General features: G+C 48.6%; 1 protein-coding gene across 6 annotated transcripts in view; it reads right to left on the bottom strand.

The window, feature by feature from the left end:
- The window catches only part of CACNA1E (calcium voltage-gated channel subunit alpha1 E), a 584,956-nt gene that overhangs the window by 346,857 nt on the left and 222,583 nt on the right, over window positions 1-15,516 (bottom strand). For all 6 annotated transcript variants that reach the window (XM_077332237.1, XM_077332232.1, XM_077332235.1 and 3 more), the window contains exon 4: window positions 772-878. In XM_077332237.1, the coding sequence (XP_077188352.1) occupies window positions 772-878 (107 nt within the window). The remainder of the gene's footprint in view (window positions 1-771; window positions 879-15,516) is intronic.

The following is a 15,516-nucleotide window of genomic DNA, read 5'->3' as shown; positions in this document are numbered from 1 at the left end:
ACAATTTGGCCACTCCTGATGTAGAAAGCAGGTGTAACTCAAATTCCATTTGGGCTAAAATCAAATTTGGATTACACCTGCTTTCTAGAGGTTTTACAGAGAGTAGAAGCTTTAAAATCATGTGCTGGCAATTTAACTATAGTAATCCGAGTACTAATAAGTCTTAGCAGAAGCTCTACGTTGCATCTGGCACAGAATGCAGCTGCTAGAAACCAATCTAAGCTTTAAGGTTAAAATTATATCATGGGAAAAACTGAACTGTTGCAGCTCTGACAGGCCAAACTAGCATCATGTCATGAGAAGCTAAGCAGAATCAATATTTGGATGGGAGACCATCAGGGAATACCGGGGTTGCTATGCAGAGGAAATCAGTGGCAAAGTCACCTTTCTGCACATTCCTTGCCTTGCAAATGGCATGAGGTGGAACCTGGGACTCAGTGGCACACCTTCACTTCTAAAACTGAATCAATATCCAGGGGAAGAAAAGGAGAGCTGGTTTTTATACAACCTTTTTCACTACCCAAAGGAGTCTCAAAGCGACTTCGCTTCCTCTCCCCACAACCCTGCAGAGTAGGTAGGGCTGAAAGAGCTCTGAGAGAACTGCTCTTGGAAAACAGCTCTAACAGGACTGCGACTAACCCAACTGGCTGCATGTGGAGGAGTGGGGAATCAAACCCAGCTCTCCAGGTTAGAAGCCCCCCACTTTTAACCACTGAACCACGCTGGCTTCCCGGGACCCAGAAACCAACCCACCCACCAAAGGTGACTTACTAGTCTCCGAGACATGGGCGTCTTATCGTCCTCCGGCAGATGTTGCTCCAGAGCCAGAACGATGCAGTTGGCAATGATGGTCAGCAGGATCATGTATTCGAAGGGAGTGGAGGGCAAAGTTAAGGAATACACAAGAGAATGATGCCAGGTGAGACCAATCCACAGTTGTGATGACTTCCTTGGGAGAAGAACATTTTAACCTTCTAGGTCAGGGGTAGTCAACCTGTGGTCCTCCAGAGGTCCATGGACTACCATTCCCATGAGCCCCTGCCAGCAAATGCTGGCAGGGGCTCATGGGAATGGTAGTCCATGGACCTCTGGAGGACCACAGGTTGACTACCCCTATTCTAGGTCATTCCGACCTAAGAGCGACAGTCCCCAAACAAAGACATTTCAAAGGGAAATTACAAGGTCAGATGAGTTATCTCACAACAATGGGCCCTCCCCCTGCTGAATAAGGACCTCAGATTTTTATCTTGCTACAGCTGCTAATTTTCTTCCTCTTAGCATTTCCCCTCTGCTCCAATCTGGCAGAATGCAATAGGCATAGTACATCTTTTACGAGCTTTTTTCACACCACCTCCTGAGTTTACAAGAATTCTTTACAACACCTAGGATAAATGGACTTGGAGATCTCCATTTCTACTAGTCTCCTGTCTTAGGGAGGGAATTTTGACTCCCCAAGGCTTATAACCTGAGCCCAGAAGCACCTTTAAGACCAACAACGTGTTTATTCAAGGTATAAACTTTCCTGTGCATGCACACCAAAGCTTATCCCTTGACCAAAACTTTGTTGGTCTTAAAGATGCCTCTGGACTCAAACTTTGTCCTGAATCTCATATTGGTCTGGAAGGTTCTCATATTGGTCTGGACTAGAATCTAACTGTTTTACGGCAAATTGACACAACTACCCTCTGAAACATTCCTTTTTGTCATTGGTTAGTGAGTATTTGTTGCTGAAACTCACAGAAAGACATAGATTTGCACTCGGCAGAACGACAGGCCTTCATTTCTGGTGGGCAACGCAGTGAAACACATTCTAATAAAGCTGTTTGGAAGAGAAGAGAGACAGGAAAAGAGCCAAGCCTGTTGGCAGCTGTTTCCCTTCTGGGGCGAGTTCCTTATTGTTAAAGAAGAACAACCTCTGTAGTTTTAGGGATTTGGGAAGCACGGAAAAGCAGAGAGACATGGGCTGAAATCCTTGCTTATGAAGCTAACCAGATAGTCCTTGTGCAAGTTACTACCTGTCTTTACAAAGCTGTTGCAAGGCTAATGGGATTGCTAAACAAGAGATCCTTGGACAAAAGGAGGGATGTTGCAATCCAAATGCAACAAGGACATTCTTTTTTTTTAAGTCTAAAGGTAAAGGTAAAGGTATCCCCTGTGCAAGCACCGAGTCATGTCTGACCCTTGGGGTGACGCCCTCCAGCGTTTTCATGGCAGACTCAATACGGGGTGGTTTGCCAGTGCCTTCCCCAGTCATGACCGTTTACCCCCCAGCAAGCTGGGTACTCATTTTACCGACCTCGGAAGGATGGAAGGCTGAGTCAACCTTGAGCCGGCTGCTGGGATTGAACTCCCAGCCTTATGGGCAAAGCTTTCAGACGGCTGCCTTACCACTCTGCGCCACAAGAGGCTCTTTTTTTTTTAAGTCTGGATGAGGGTAAATCATATCTGAAAAGGACAACAATCCTAGGCAAAGTGGAAAGCAGAAATACATTCCCCAAAGAGCTTTGCACACCGTTAATACCAGCCTGTTACATTCTGCTAATACCAACCTGTTCGTGTGACCCTGACTAGAGCCAGGGTCTTTCTGGTCCTGGCCCTGACCTGGTGGAACGAGCTGCCTGCTGAAATCAGAGTCCTGACGGAGCTGTCAAAGCTCTGTAGGGCCTGCAAAATGGCATTCTTTTAAACAAATAAAAGGGGAAGCCCCAATATGAGACGGATTGACTCGGCCAAGGACCCACGGCCCTCAGTCTGCAAGACCTGAACAAGGCTGTTAATGACGGGGTGGTGTGGAGTTTGGGGGCAAAGCTCTCTACGGCACAATTACTTCTTACCAAAGAGCTTTGCCGCAAAACCAGTATCCCGTCCGACATCACTGACCTCCGCAAGTCATTTCCATGCTGCTTTTTGTTTTTGTAAATGGGCTGCTTCGACAGCATGAACAATCTGAAACACTCAGTGTACAGCTCTTCATTCATTCATTCATTCATTCATTCATTCATTCATTCATTCATTCATTCATTCATTGCATTTCTATCCCGCCGCTCCCACAAGGGCTCGTGGTGGCTAACAATTATAAAAACCCCAATACATCAAACCCCATAACATTATAAAACACAACTCAACCATCCCCTTAAAATCCTCCAAAAACATCCTAAAAACCTCAGGATGGACGGAGGGGCTTTTAATCCAGTCCTGGGATGGCAAGAGTTTAGGTTTGCTTAACTGAACAAGTGCAGCATCTTTCGTAGCTCCCAGCCGAGGAGGGCTGTTTAGATGGCGACGAAGAGAAACCTGAGTTTGAAGTGACAGTAAATTTGCACCGTGGAGTGAAAAAGCCGGCATCCAGCATTGCTGCTTGAGCCATGGTTGGCTGGGAAGACGAGTCATCCATCATCCCCGAGCTTCTGCCGTTGAGAGCTTTGCAGTGGGAGAAGCCCTTGAGATTTATGGGACTGTATCTCTGTTTATATAAGCACTTGATGAAGACTTATTAGGAAACGAGGATTCGTTATGAAAATATATATCTAGACCACCTGTTGTGCTTATGGGATGCTTATTAGGTACTACTCTTAGGGTTTCTACTGGAGTTGCTAATTGAGGATACCTCGTATCTTGGTGTTCTGGTTAAGAGTGGTGGCTTCTAACCTGGAGAGCTGGGCTTGATTCCCTGTTCATCCACATGAAGCCAGCTGGGTGACTTTGGGCCGGTCACAGTCCTTTTAGAGCTGTTCTGACCGAGCAGTTCTGTCAGGGCTGTCTCAGCCCCACCTACCTCACAGGGTGCCTGTTGTGGGGAGAGGAGGGGAAGGTGATTGAAAGGCGCTTTGAGATTCAGGCAGGCTGCTAGGTGACCTTGAGCCAATCACAGTCCTGTCAGAGCTCTCTCAGCCTCACAGAGTGCCTGTTGTGGGGAGAGGAAGGGAAGGTGATTCTAAGCCACTTTCAGGCTCCTTCTGGTAGAAAAAAGCAGGGTATAAAAACCAACTCTTCTTCTTCATCTCCAGGCCAGCCCTGGAGATCAACCTTGAGTATTAGACTTACAACTTAAGATTGTTAATGGACTGAGTAGCGGGGTACCTCAGGGCTCGGTGCTTGGCCCGGTACTTTTTAACATATTTATTAATGATCTAGATCAGTGGTCCCCAACCCCCGGTCCGGGGACCGGGACCGGTCCGTAGATCAGTCGGTACCGGGCCATGGCTTCTCCTCATCCTCCTCCCCAGCTGCTGCCTTGGGGGCTGCCCTGCCACTCTGCTGCTGGCGCACCTTTGGTGCTCTCCAGCAGCCTGCATGGCTGGGGCATCCCCTCAGCGTGGCACTGCGCAGCTGCTGCTGGCAGTGCCCCCTAGTGGGTGGCAGGAAGTCAGGGGCATTGGCGGGAAAGCAAGTGGAGCAGGGGCTCAGGCAGCAGCAATGTCCCTCAGCAAAAGACTACCCCCCCCCCCGGCCTCAGTAAAATTGTCAAGCATTGACAGGTCCCCGGTGATAAAAAGGTTGGGGAACACTGATCTAGATGAGGGGTAGGAGGGACTACTCATCAAGCTTGCAGATGACACCAAATTGGGAGGACTGGCAAATACTCCGGAAGATAGAGACAGAGTTCAACGAGATCTGAACACAATGGAAAAATGGGCAAATGAGAACAAGATGCAATTTACTAAAGATAAGTGTAAAGTTCTGCATCTGGGTCAGAAAAATGAAAAGCATGCCTACTGGATGGGGGATACGCTTCTAGGTAACACTGTGTGTGAACGAGACCTTGGGGTACTTGTGGATTGTAAACTAAACATGAGCAGGCAGTGTGATGCAGCGGTAAAAAAGGCAAATGCCATTTTGGGCTGTATCAACAGGGGCATCACATCAAAATCACAAGATGTCATAGTCCCATTGTATACGGCACTGGTCAGACCACACCTGGACCACACCTGGAGTACTGTGTGCAGTTCTGGAGGCCTCACTTCAAGAAGGACGTAGATAAAATTGAAAGGGTACAGAGGAGAGTGACGAAGATGATCTGGGGCCAAGGGACCAAGCCCTATGAAGATAGGTTGAGGGACTTGGGAATGTTCAGCCTGGAGAAAAGGAGGTTGAGAGGGGACATGATAGCCCTCTTTAAGTATTTGAAAGGTTGTCACTTGGAGGAGGGCAGGATGCTGTTTCTGTTGGCTGCAGAGGAGAGGACACGCAGTAATGGGTTTAAACTTCAAGTACAACGATATAGGCTAGATATCAGGAAAAATATTTTCACAGTCAGAGTAGTTCAGCAGTGGAATAGGCTGCCTAAGGAGGTGGTGAGCTCCCCCTCACTGGCAGTCTTCAAGCAAAGGTTGGATACACACTTTTCTTGGATGCTTAGGGCTGATCCTGCGTTGAGCAGGGGGTTGGACTAGATGGCCAGTATGGCCCCTTCCAACTCTATGATTCTATGATTCTATGACTGTTATTCAAGCTGTAATTGATGACAGTGCATTGTATCACTTTGGAACAGTTTCATTCTATTGCTATATGACAGACTGATATTCAAAAGTAGTGATTTGTTTATAGCCTATCCACAGTGGTTTCTTTTTTTTTTTTGTATTGTCCTAGCACTGCATCTCTTCTATATATTGAGGAGGTCATTAATCCTTAGGCTTCCTATAAGTTGGAAGCGACTAGGAGGCACTCAACACGCACACGGATTATTTCAAAGCTAAGAAACAGGGGACTACTGGTTTGGACACTCTTCTGCCGCGGCGCTGCCAAGATCTCCATCTTGCCAGCCTCCGGGCAGAGCAGCCGCTGAAAACAATCCCCGAGCCAGGCTTGGCTCATCACCGCCCGAAGAACACTACCCGTCTGTGGCCGCCTTCCCCCCACCTCGATGCCAATTGAGAGGCCTCCGGCGCGGCCAGCTGAAAAGTCCAACCTGCCGACTTCTGCCGCTGGCAGCTCCATGGTTGCTTTGGGGTGGTGGGCGGCGGCGGCGGGGGTGGGGGGATTGTCTCGGCGAAAAGTGCTTTCGAAGGCTGCAAAATACGGTTATTATTGTTGTTATTAATTGTACCTGCTGCAGAGTTCCACTTTCGGGTGCGATGTGTGGGAGGGAGATTGACAGTCAAGTGCCAGTTTGAGTTGTCAAGGTCATTAATGCGAGGATGAACCAGTCTCTCGAGCGATTAAATGTGTTGCGGAGGAAAAGGAAAAGGCCAGAGCTTCCCTTGGTATGCAGAGGGCTGGCTTATCTTGCCCGCGGGGCTCACGTGGGAGTCCGATCCTGCACGCCTTGAGTCCTTAAGAGGCGCACCGTCTAACACAGTGGTCCCCAACCTTTTTATCACCGGGGACTGGTCGACGCTTGACAATTTTACTGAGGCCCGGGGGGGGGGTAGTCTTTTCCCGAGGGACGTCGCTGCTGCTGCCTGAGCCCCTGCTCCACTTGCTTTCCTGCCAGCGCCCCTGACTTTCCGCCACCCACTGGGGGGTTGCTGCCAGCAGCTGCGCAGTGCCACGCTGAGAAGGAGCCCCAGCCATGGTGGTCACCGGAGAGCACCAAAGGTGAGCCAGCAGCAGAGTGGCAGGGCAGCCCCCGAGGCAGCAGCTGGGGAGGAGGACGAGGAGGAGTCATAGCCCGGTACCAACTGATCTATGGACCGGTACCGGTCCCTGAACCGGGTGTTTGGGACCACTGGTCTAACAGGCTTCAAGATAAGGCCAGTGTTACTTTGTAATAAACTAGCAGTACTTCCTTGGCATGCTGGTACAGATAAGCAGAGCCCAGATCCCGGAGAGTGTGCAGCGGTACCCAAGCAGTGTCCTGTATAGAGGGTCCGGAAACCAAAACAGGTTACCGGATAAACTATATGATTCTACTTCCCGTTTTCAAGTTCTTTCTTCTTCAGTGGTATTATTTCAAATATCAGGTCCCTCTAATTCTTTCAACTGTTTCATATCGCATGTCCTGGCATTCTCAAACTTTCCGGGAGGTTTTTTAACGGCTCGCAGGTTTCGAAAACCCCACCAGAGCCACGGGAACCACCAGCAGATGCAGAACTGGCCCAGCAGCCCAGCTCAGAACCTGAACCAGGTACAAGCATGCAGCCTCTGGGCACCCCACCCTCATCTCCTGAGCCCAGAGAACAATGATGCGGCAAGCAATGCTTCATGTTACTGGAGAGATGCTGCTGAGCTAGATTAGGAGCTCAATGCAGGTCTGGCCTCCATATGGATAGATTCAAATGGGTAGCCGTGTTGGTCTGAAGCAGCACAATCAGAGTCCACTTATAAGACCAACAAAGATTTATTCAAGGCGTGAGCTTTCGAGTGCAAGCACTCTTCCTCAGACTATGAACTACCATCATGCCACTACCATCATAGTCTGACGAAGAGTGCTTGAATAAATCTTTGTTGGTCTTAAAAGTGCTACTGGACTCTGATTTTGTTGGCCTCCATGAGTTTGTGCAGAGCCCTGACTAATTAGGCAGCTATTCATGTTTAGCTAAGTGTCAAGCTTAAAACTAGGGCGGAGGCAACAGCTTACCATGCTGGTAATACAAATGGAGTCCCATAGCACCTTTAAGACCAATCAAGTTTCATTCAAGGTACCAGCTTTCATGTGCATGCACGCTTCTTCAGATACAATGCCACTACAATACCAATACAATTGTCCTGACAAAGTCATTTATTCCTGAGCTGGCACTCCTCATTCCAGCTATATTGCTTCAGTCGCATTCTCTGTGCTCTACTGACCTTTGGCTACAGGCCTGGATTATGGACCTCCTTCTGCCTTTGTCTGATTCAGCAGCCTGTGTGAGTGCCTTTCAGCTCTGACCTTTGGCTTGTGTTTACGACCTTGTGCATCCTTCTCCCTTGAAACTATCTGTCTCACAGCAGCCACTCCTGGGCCGTGTCTGGAAACTTGACACTAAGCTTTATGCACGAGAACTTGGGTTAAAATCACGGACTCCCTGATTCCAGCAAGGCAGGCTAAACAAGCTGGGGAAGGCAGCCATGAAAGACCCGTCTCAGGTGTGCAGGAACTAAGATGTAACTGGTGTTAGCAGAGCAGATAAGTCATTGATATGCACACGTTATCTTTAGGTTAAAGGAGGGAATAGTTTATTTATGGAAGGACATTTCTGACAGAGCAGAGGAGAGATAGATGCCGCCTACATGCTAGCTCAAGAGAGAATGACGGAGAAGCTTCCGTGAAGAAAGAGGAAATTGCCCTGAGAGTAGCAATAGAGGGACAGTCAAAAGGCACACTTAAAAGATAGAAAGGTCCTGAACTCTCTGACCTATCTAACAGTCTTCTTGCTGCCCCCTTCAGGATCTTCTTCCTGTTAACTTTGTACACCAGACACTGCATACTCCAACAACTGGATCCTTTCCATTCACCTGCCTCCGAGCCTGGTGCTCAAAATGGCTCTTCAAGTGCAAAGACATGTTTTGAAAATTTTGAGGCGGAATTTGCAGTGGAGGGACCGCAGGATGTCAGTTAAGCGTCTGGCACTCTTCCCAGGGAAGTGAACATGGTGCTCTTTGAAGCCGAAGCAGAATTCAAACCAGAAATTCCCCAAAAGCTGCCCCGATCTGGCTAGCCCAATCTCACCAGATGGTGGAAGCTAAACAGAGTTAAGACTTGGATAGTAGACCGTCTTCTCAGCATAGAGTAAGGTTGCCAGTCCCCAGTTGAAGTCTGGGAATCCCCCTGTTTGGTGCCCTTTCCCCCTGCTTCAGGGGTTTAAGAAACTTGGGGAAATCCCCTCCCCCCCACTTATTGTTAGCTTTTTCACAGTATCTTGCCTTTTTTGGGATAGTATATTCCTATTACTGTGTCCTGTTTAATTGCTGTGACCTGACAGCACACAATTACTAACTGATGACTTAGCCCATTCCGCACACATTGGATAATGCACTTTCAGCATGCTTTTGCAGCTGCATCTTCCTGTGCGGAACAGGAAAATCTACTTCTAAAGTGCATTGAAAGTGCATTATCTAACATGTGCAGAATAGGAACTGGATAGTCCAGGACATCTAATCGCATCAGCTCTGCGCCAATTCTGCACACAATTACTAACCAGTGATCTAGCCCATTCCACAAACATTGGATAACGCACTTTCAGCATGCTTTTGCAGCTAGATCTTCCTGTGTGGAACAGGAAAATCTAAAGTGTATTGAAAGTGCATTATCTAACATGTGCAGAATAGCCACTGGGTAGTCCAGGCCATCCAGTCTCATCAGCTCTAGGCCCATTCTGCAAACATTGTATAGTGCACTTTCAGCATGTGTTTGCAGCTGGATCTTCCTGTGCGGAACAGGAAAATCTACTTTTAAAGTGCACTGAAAGTGCATTATCTAATGCATGCAGAATGGCACTATGTTAGTATTTGGATAGGAGATCACCATAGAAGTCCAGGGTAGCAACACAGAGTCAGAAAATAGCGAACCTCTGAATGTCTCTGGCCAGGGATGCCTTAAGACTGCAAATTGACAGCAAGCAAATCCCCAAACTCACAAAGACAGATACCTGCTGTAAATTTCCTTCTTCCCAAGCAGCTTTTCTTTAGAAATAATCATATCAGCCCTTGGTGACTCCCCCTCCTTCTTGCAGTTCCAATCACGAGAACGCCAAATGAATCCATCTATTACTGCCTTCAAGTTCTTAGGCCCTGTGCATATGTCAGCCTTTCAGTGAAGGTTAAGGAAGAGGAAAAATCAGGCTCCTCCTTATTCAAGATGGCAAGGAATATAGAACTCCTAATTCCCAGCAGCTGTGTTTAACAAGACGTGTAACTTCTCCTGTGCCTGTCTGGCAATCTTCTTAGTAAAATGAATCTGGGGTATTCTGAAGACAAATCAGAAATCAAACCAAGATGATCCATGCATGGTGTTGTGGTGAAGAAGAAGAGGAGTTGGTTCTTATATGCCGCTTTTCTCTACCAGAAGGAGTCTCAAGTGGATTACAATCACTTTCCTTTCCTCTCCCCACAATAGGCACCCTGTGAGGGAGGGGAGGCTGAAAGAGCCCTCATATTACTGAAGAAAAAGAAGAGTTGTTTATTATATGCCGCTTTTCTCTACCAGAAGGAGTCTCAAGTGGATTACAATCATCTTCCTTTCCTCTCCCCACAACAGACACCCTGTGAGGTAGGGGAGGCTGAGAGAGCCCTCATATTACTGAAGAAAAAGAAGAGTTGGTTCTTATATGCCGCCTTTCTCTACCCGAAGGAGTCTCAAAGCAGGTTACAGTCACCTTCCCTTTCCTCTCCCCACAACAGACACCCTGTGAGGGAGGTGAGGCTGAGAGAACCCTGACATTACTGCTCGGTCAGAACAGCTTTATCAGGACTGTGCCTAGCCTGAGCTCACCCAGCTGGCCGCATGTGGAGGAGTCAAACACTGCTTGCCAGATTAGAAGTCACCACCCCTAACCACTACACCAAGCTGGCTCTAGTGGCAGCCTCTAAACTGGAGAACCAGGTTTGATGACCCACACCTCCACATTGCAGACAGCTGGGTGACCTTGGGCCAATCACAGTTCTCTCAAAGCTCTCAGCCACACCTACTTCTCAGGGGGCCTGTTATGGGGTGATGGAGGGTAAGTGATTGTAAGTTGCTTTGGGACTCCTTTGGGTAGCAAAAAGCAGGGCATAAAAACCAGCTCCTCCTCCTCTGCTTCATCTTCTTCTAACAGGTCTTGGACATCAGAATTTTGTGGCCAAGTTGTCTGGCTGAGTTACAATTCCTTATCCCTGCAAGCAAGCAAGCCAATCTGAGCCAAGAGAGGCAGAAGGGTGAAAAAGAAAATTTCTTCGAAGCAGGAATAAAATACCTTAGTTCCTATTTCAACAGTTCTCATGCTCTTTGAAGTAAGGGCTGCTTCCAAACCCACTTCACCTTTCAGGACGTGCTTGCAAGGGTCATGCCTCCACTCCCTGCCCCCTCACTGCTGTAAGATGCAAGAATCTCCCATCACCTTCACCCTGGACGATTTTGTATTTTAGTTCTTGGTTTAAAAATAGGGTCCTCACTGGCTCATCTTGGAAGGCCCACATCCAGCTTGTACTGAGGCAGCTGGAATGGTTGTCAGTTGTGGCCCGGATCAGGTTCAAGGTTTTGGGACTAACCTGTAAGGCTGGGCCCTGCCTATCTGAGCGACTACTGGTCTCCTTATGCCCCCCGCAGGGTTCTTTGCTTGTAGTCCCCGGCCCCAGAGATGCTAATTTGCTTGTGGTCCCCGGCCCCAGAGATGCTAATTTGCTTGTGGTCCCCGGCCCCAAAGATGCTAATTTGCTTGTGGTCCCCGGCCCCAGAGATGCACGCCTGGCCTCCACCTGAGCAAGACCCGCAATTGGCCCTGGCAGCGGGGAGATTCCACCAATAGGAGTCTTTGGAACTTTCAGCATAGTGCCAGAAGTATGAATCACTTTTTATGTATATAGATTGTCTGAATTGTACAGACTTCCAACCTTTCAGGTCCAAGCTAAATCCAGTTTTTTTGTTTGTTTTCTGTTCCAATACAAATCTAACCTTGTTCAGATTTGGCACCAGTGTTGGCAGATCTGGCCCAAGTTCTGATTTGACTATTGTCCTGGTAGCAATCACAGCAAATAGGTCAATTATTCCGATCCGGCCATTCAGCAGCTCAGGTTTTTCCATGTAAGATATGGCATAGAATCATAGCAATGTCCCCCCCCCCCCCACCTTGTGTGAGTGTGTAGGCATGTTTTGAGTCACTTTCACAAAACCTGAGACGAAACACTAGACTGGACTCCATGGATCTATTGTGCTACTAATGGCTTTGTCTGTTGGCAGGAGACCTCCCCTAACACAAGATGCACTAAAGAAGCTCTTGCCAAAGGAAAATGCCTTTGCTAGTGAGACGCATCCACTGGATCCAAGCCACGTTTTAGAAAAACTCTATTTCGCGTTAGCATGACATGCATTTTGCATCTGAAGCCGGGGCTGTTGCCCGCACTTCATGTACACACTTCACACACATACTTTAGAATACCCTGCGGGGGATTGTTTAATATGGATTAGACAGCATCCACTGGAAAGATCTCCAGAGCTCTACATACCCTGGCTTTGCAAATCTGCCAACACATCAGAAGAAGAGGTTGCGTGTGTGTGTTTTAATACTCTGCTTTTCACTCCCTGAAGGAGTCCCAGTGTGGCTTACAAACAGTGGGGCTGAGAAAGCTCTAAGAGAACTGCTCTGCAAGAACAGCCCTAAGAGAACTGTGACTAGCCCAAGGTCATCCAGCTGGCTGCATGTGGAGGCACGAGAAATCAAACTTGGTTCTCCAGGTTAGAAGTTGCTGCTCTTCACCACTACACCAAGCTGGCTCCCTAAGTCCTGCCTCTCCTGCAAATTAACCTTGCCAAACTCTGACTTTAAATTGGCTTATTCTTTTTCAGCAGGGAGCCTGGAAACTGGCAGTCTGGGTGCCGGGGTGGGCCAGGGATTGCTGACACAGAGTCATCCCTTCGCCTAACTACCATCTTCAGGATTTGAGGAGGGTGGGGGGAGATAGGAAGGCTAAAGTGTTAGGAAATGAATATATATGTGTGTGGCGTCAGGGCACCCTGAGGTCAAAATCACGGGGTGAGGATTTGTTTGGCTTAATAAAGGAAGGACCCCCAGGGCGATGAACGCAGGGTTAGGAAGGTCCACTCAAGAATGAATGAATCATGCCGGCTCAGCATGGCCTTTGCTGAAACAAAGCCAGGCTTCCACTCAAAAGGCCTGCTTTGGCTGGGCAAGGAAGCACTTGTCACAAGACAAAACTGCCAGATTTCCTGTATCAAAGGGAGATGTTGATTAGCATGGCCTTTAAGAACGAATGTTTTTCCCCAGCCCTTCCTGTCTCTTAGGACAGGGGTAGTCAACCTGTAGTCCTCCAGATGTCCATGGACTACAATTCCCATGGGAATTGCTCTGACTATCCCTGTCTTAGAAAGTCAATGATATAACCCCCCACCACTCACTCAATAAAAACCATATAGAGGCTGACAGATGACCAATAAAGGGTAACTTGTAGGACTGCCAGGCATGGCTTGGCAGCAGCATGATGTCACTTCCAGGGGAAACCCAGAAGTGCTGGAACCTCTATGGAAAAAGCAATAGTTTCCAGTGATTCCTAGAGTGATGCTACTTTCTGGTTTTCTGTGGTAATGTTGTCACAGAGTAAGCCTGTGGGTGATTTTCTTTTGTTTGTTTTTTCTCCTGCTGCCCATCTGAGTGATGGTGGGAAGAGAAGGTTGCTGGAGGGAGGTTTCCTGCCATAGTGGTGAATCATACAGTTGGAAGGGACCTTCTGGGTCATCTAGTCCAACCCCCTACACTATGCAGGACACTCACATCCCAATCACTCATCTACTGTAACCTGCCACCCCTTTGCCTTCACAGAATCAGCCTCTCTGTCAGATGGCTATCTAGCCTCTATTAAAAAATTTCCAAAGATGGAGAACCCACCACCTCCCGAGGAAGCCTGTTCCACTGAGAAACCGCTCTAACTCTCAGGAACTTCTTCCAGATGTTTAGACAGAATTTCTTCTGAATTAATTTCATCCCATTGGTTCTGGTCTGTCCCTCCAGGGCAAGAGAGAACAACTCTGCTCCATCCTCAATATGGCAGCCTTTTAAATACTTGAAGATGGTTATCAGATCCCCTCCTCTCCAGGCTAAACAGACCAAGCTCCCCCAATCTTTCCTCATAGGTCTTGGTCTCCAAACCCCTCACCATCTGTGTTGCCCTCCTCTGAACGTACTCTAGTTTGAGTAGGGCAGCCAGGCACCACTGTGCTATCAGTGGGGGTAAGGGCACTCTTTGGGAGCTCACACACACATACTGGAACCCAGAAGAGCATCCAGCATGTTGACAGCCCCAGAAATGCTGCCAAGTCACAACCAGCCTGTGGCAACCCTAGGGCCGTGGGGTTTCCAAAGCAAAAGATGACCAGATGTGGTTGGCTAGATCCATCATCACTGCTGGAGAGGGATGGGGGAGCACTTTCCAGGAAGGGGGAGGAGTGAGGTGATGACATCACACAGAAATGATATCAATGCATTAGAGATGTTGAGGACGCTCTGGCTTTAGGGCAAAACTCTGTCAGAATTGACTTATAACCATAGAGTTTTACCCAAAAACCAGAGCATCACTCCCCCCCGCTGCCCATCCATGACCTTGACATGCCAATGTCATGTTCTTCCAGTTTGAAGTAAATTGGTGGAGGCAGTTTGGGGGGGTGAGGTGCATCCAGAAAGTGGGGGACACCCACTCAACCAGGAAGTCTGGCAGCCCCACTCTGCGTAGCAACCCCAAGTTTCTTCAGTGGTCTTCCAGCCAAGCACTAACCAGACCTTACCCCGGCTTAGCTTGATGAGCTCTGGTTAGTCGTGGCTGTTGAAGCTGCTTAGCCTTTACTTCTTTGAGGGGTATGCTCATCAAAGCCACTAAACGCTCTGCAGGACATACGCAAAGGAGATCTGTTCCCTGAGGAGGAACTGGAGTCACATGACCTGCCAATGTCCACATGCCCCACCTGCAACACGACCACAGATATTCCCAGCAGCGAGGCTGGTCATGGAGGATCAAGGGGGGACAGAGTAACCACTACACAGGGGCCCAAGCTCCCATGGGGATTTCATCCACACCAATGGCTCTTTCTTAGTAATGGAATACTTTGACCCCTTTCCCCCATTCACTGCCGGTAATACTTCCAACAGACAACAGAACACAGAAAAATGTTTGGATTGTAGCCACTGGCCTATTTCGGCTTCTGTTGGTTCTTGTTTTCCCCACCCCCTCCTCCCTTTCCCGAAAACTGTAAGCAATTAACGCTGGCTTAAAAAAGGGGGAACAAGCATTTCACTGGTACTTTGGCTGTAAGACAGATCCCCTGGGTATCAGATGTGTTTGCCTGGCGAGAATGTGAAGGAATGCTGCCTTCTACACAAAATGGTTTTTTTCCTCCCATTTGATTCTCAGATTTTTCATTCCCCTCCTCTTCGTCTTAGAACAAAGTAAATCCTCTTCCTTGGTTCTTCTATACATTTGTGAAACAGCCTGGGGGGCAGAACGTGTCCAGCTGTCCAAGTTGGAATAGGGCCAATCAGGATGCAAAGCTGGCTGCACCCTGATTGGCCCTGCCCCTGCAGCTCCCACCCTCCGTCCCTGGACTGTAGCCTCTTTGCTCTCAGACACGCCTCAGTGCCTGGAGCCAGCAGCAGGTAAGGGGAGAAGGCCCTGAGCAAAGGGTCATGGTGGAGGGCCTGCTAACAAGGGCCTCTTGACCTGCTAGGCTGGGCCTGCTAACGAGGGCCTCCCAGCCTGTTGCTAAGGGGCTCCGTCCCGGGCCTTCTAACGAGCTGGCCAGCCCCTACCTGCCCCACTTGATCTGGCTGCGAGCTGCGGCCCAAAGCCACCTTAAGCTGCCTGGCCTGGGGCCAGGGGAGGGGACCCTTTCAGAGCCTTAGGAATGGGCTTTGAAGCTAGTTATACATATGTTGTAACTCAGACACACAACTA

The sequence above is a fragment of the Paroedura picta genome, chromosome 4 (genome assembly GCF_049243985.1).
Source record: "Paroedura picta isolate Pp20150507F chromosome 4, Ppicta_v3.0, whole genome shotgun sequence".
In the NCBI taxonomy this organism is placed as follows: domain Eukaryota; kingdom Metazoa; phylum Chordata; class Lepidosauria; order Squamata; family Gekkonidae; genus Paroedura; species Paroedura picta.
The sequence above is the reverse complement of the archived record's forward strand: the minus strand, read 5'-3'. Positions and strand labels throughout refer to the sequence as shown.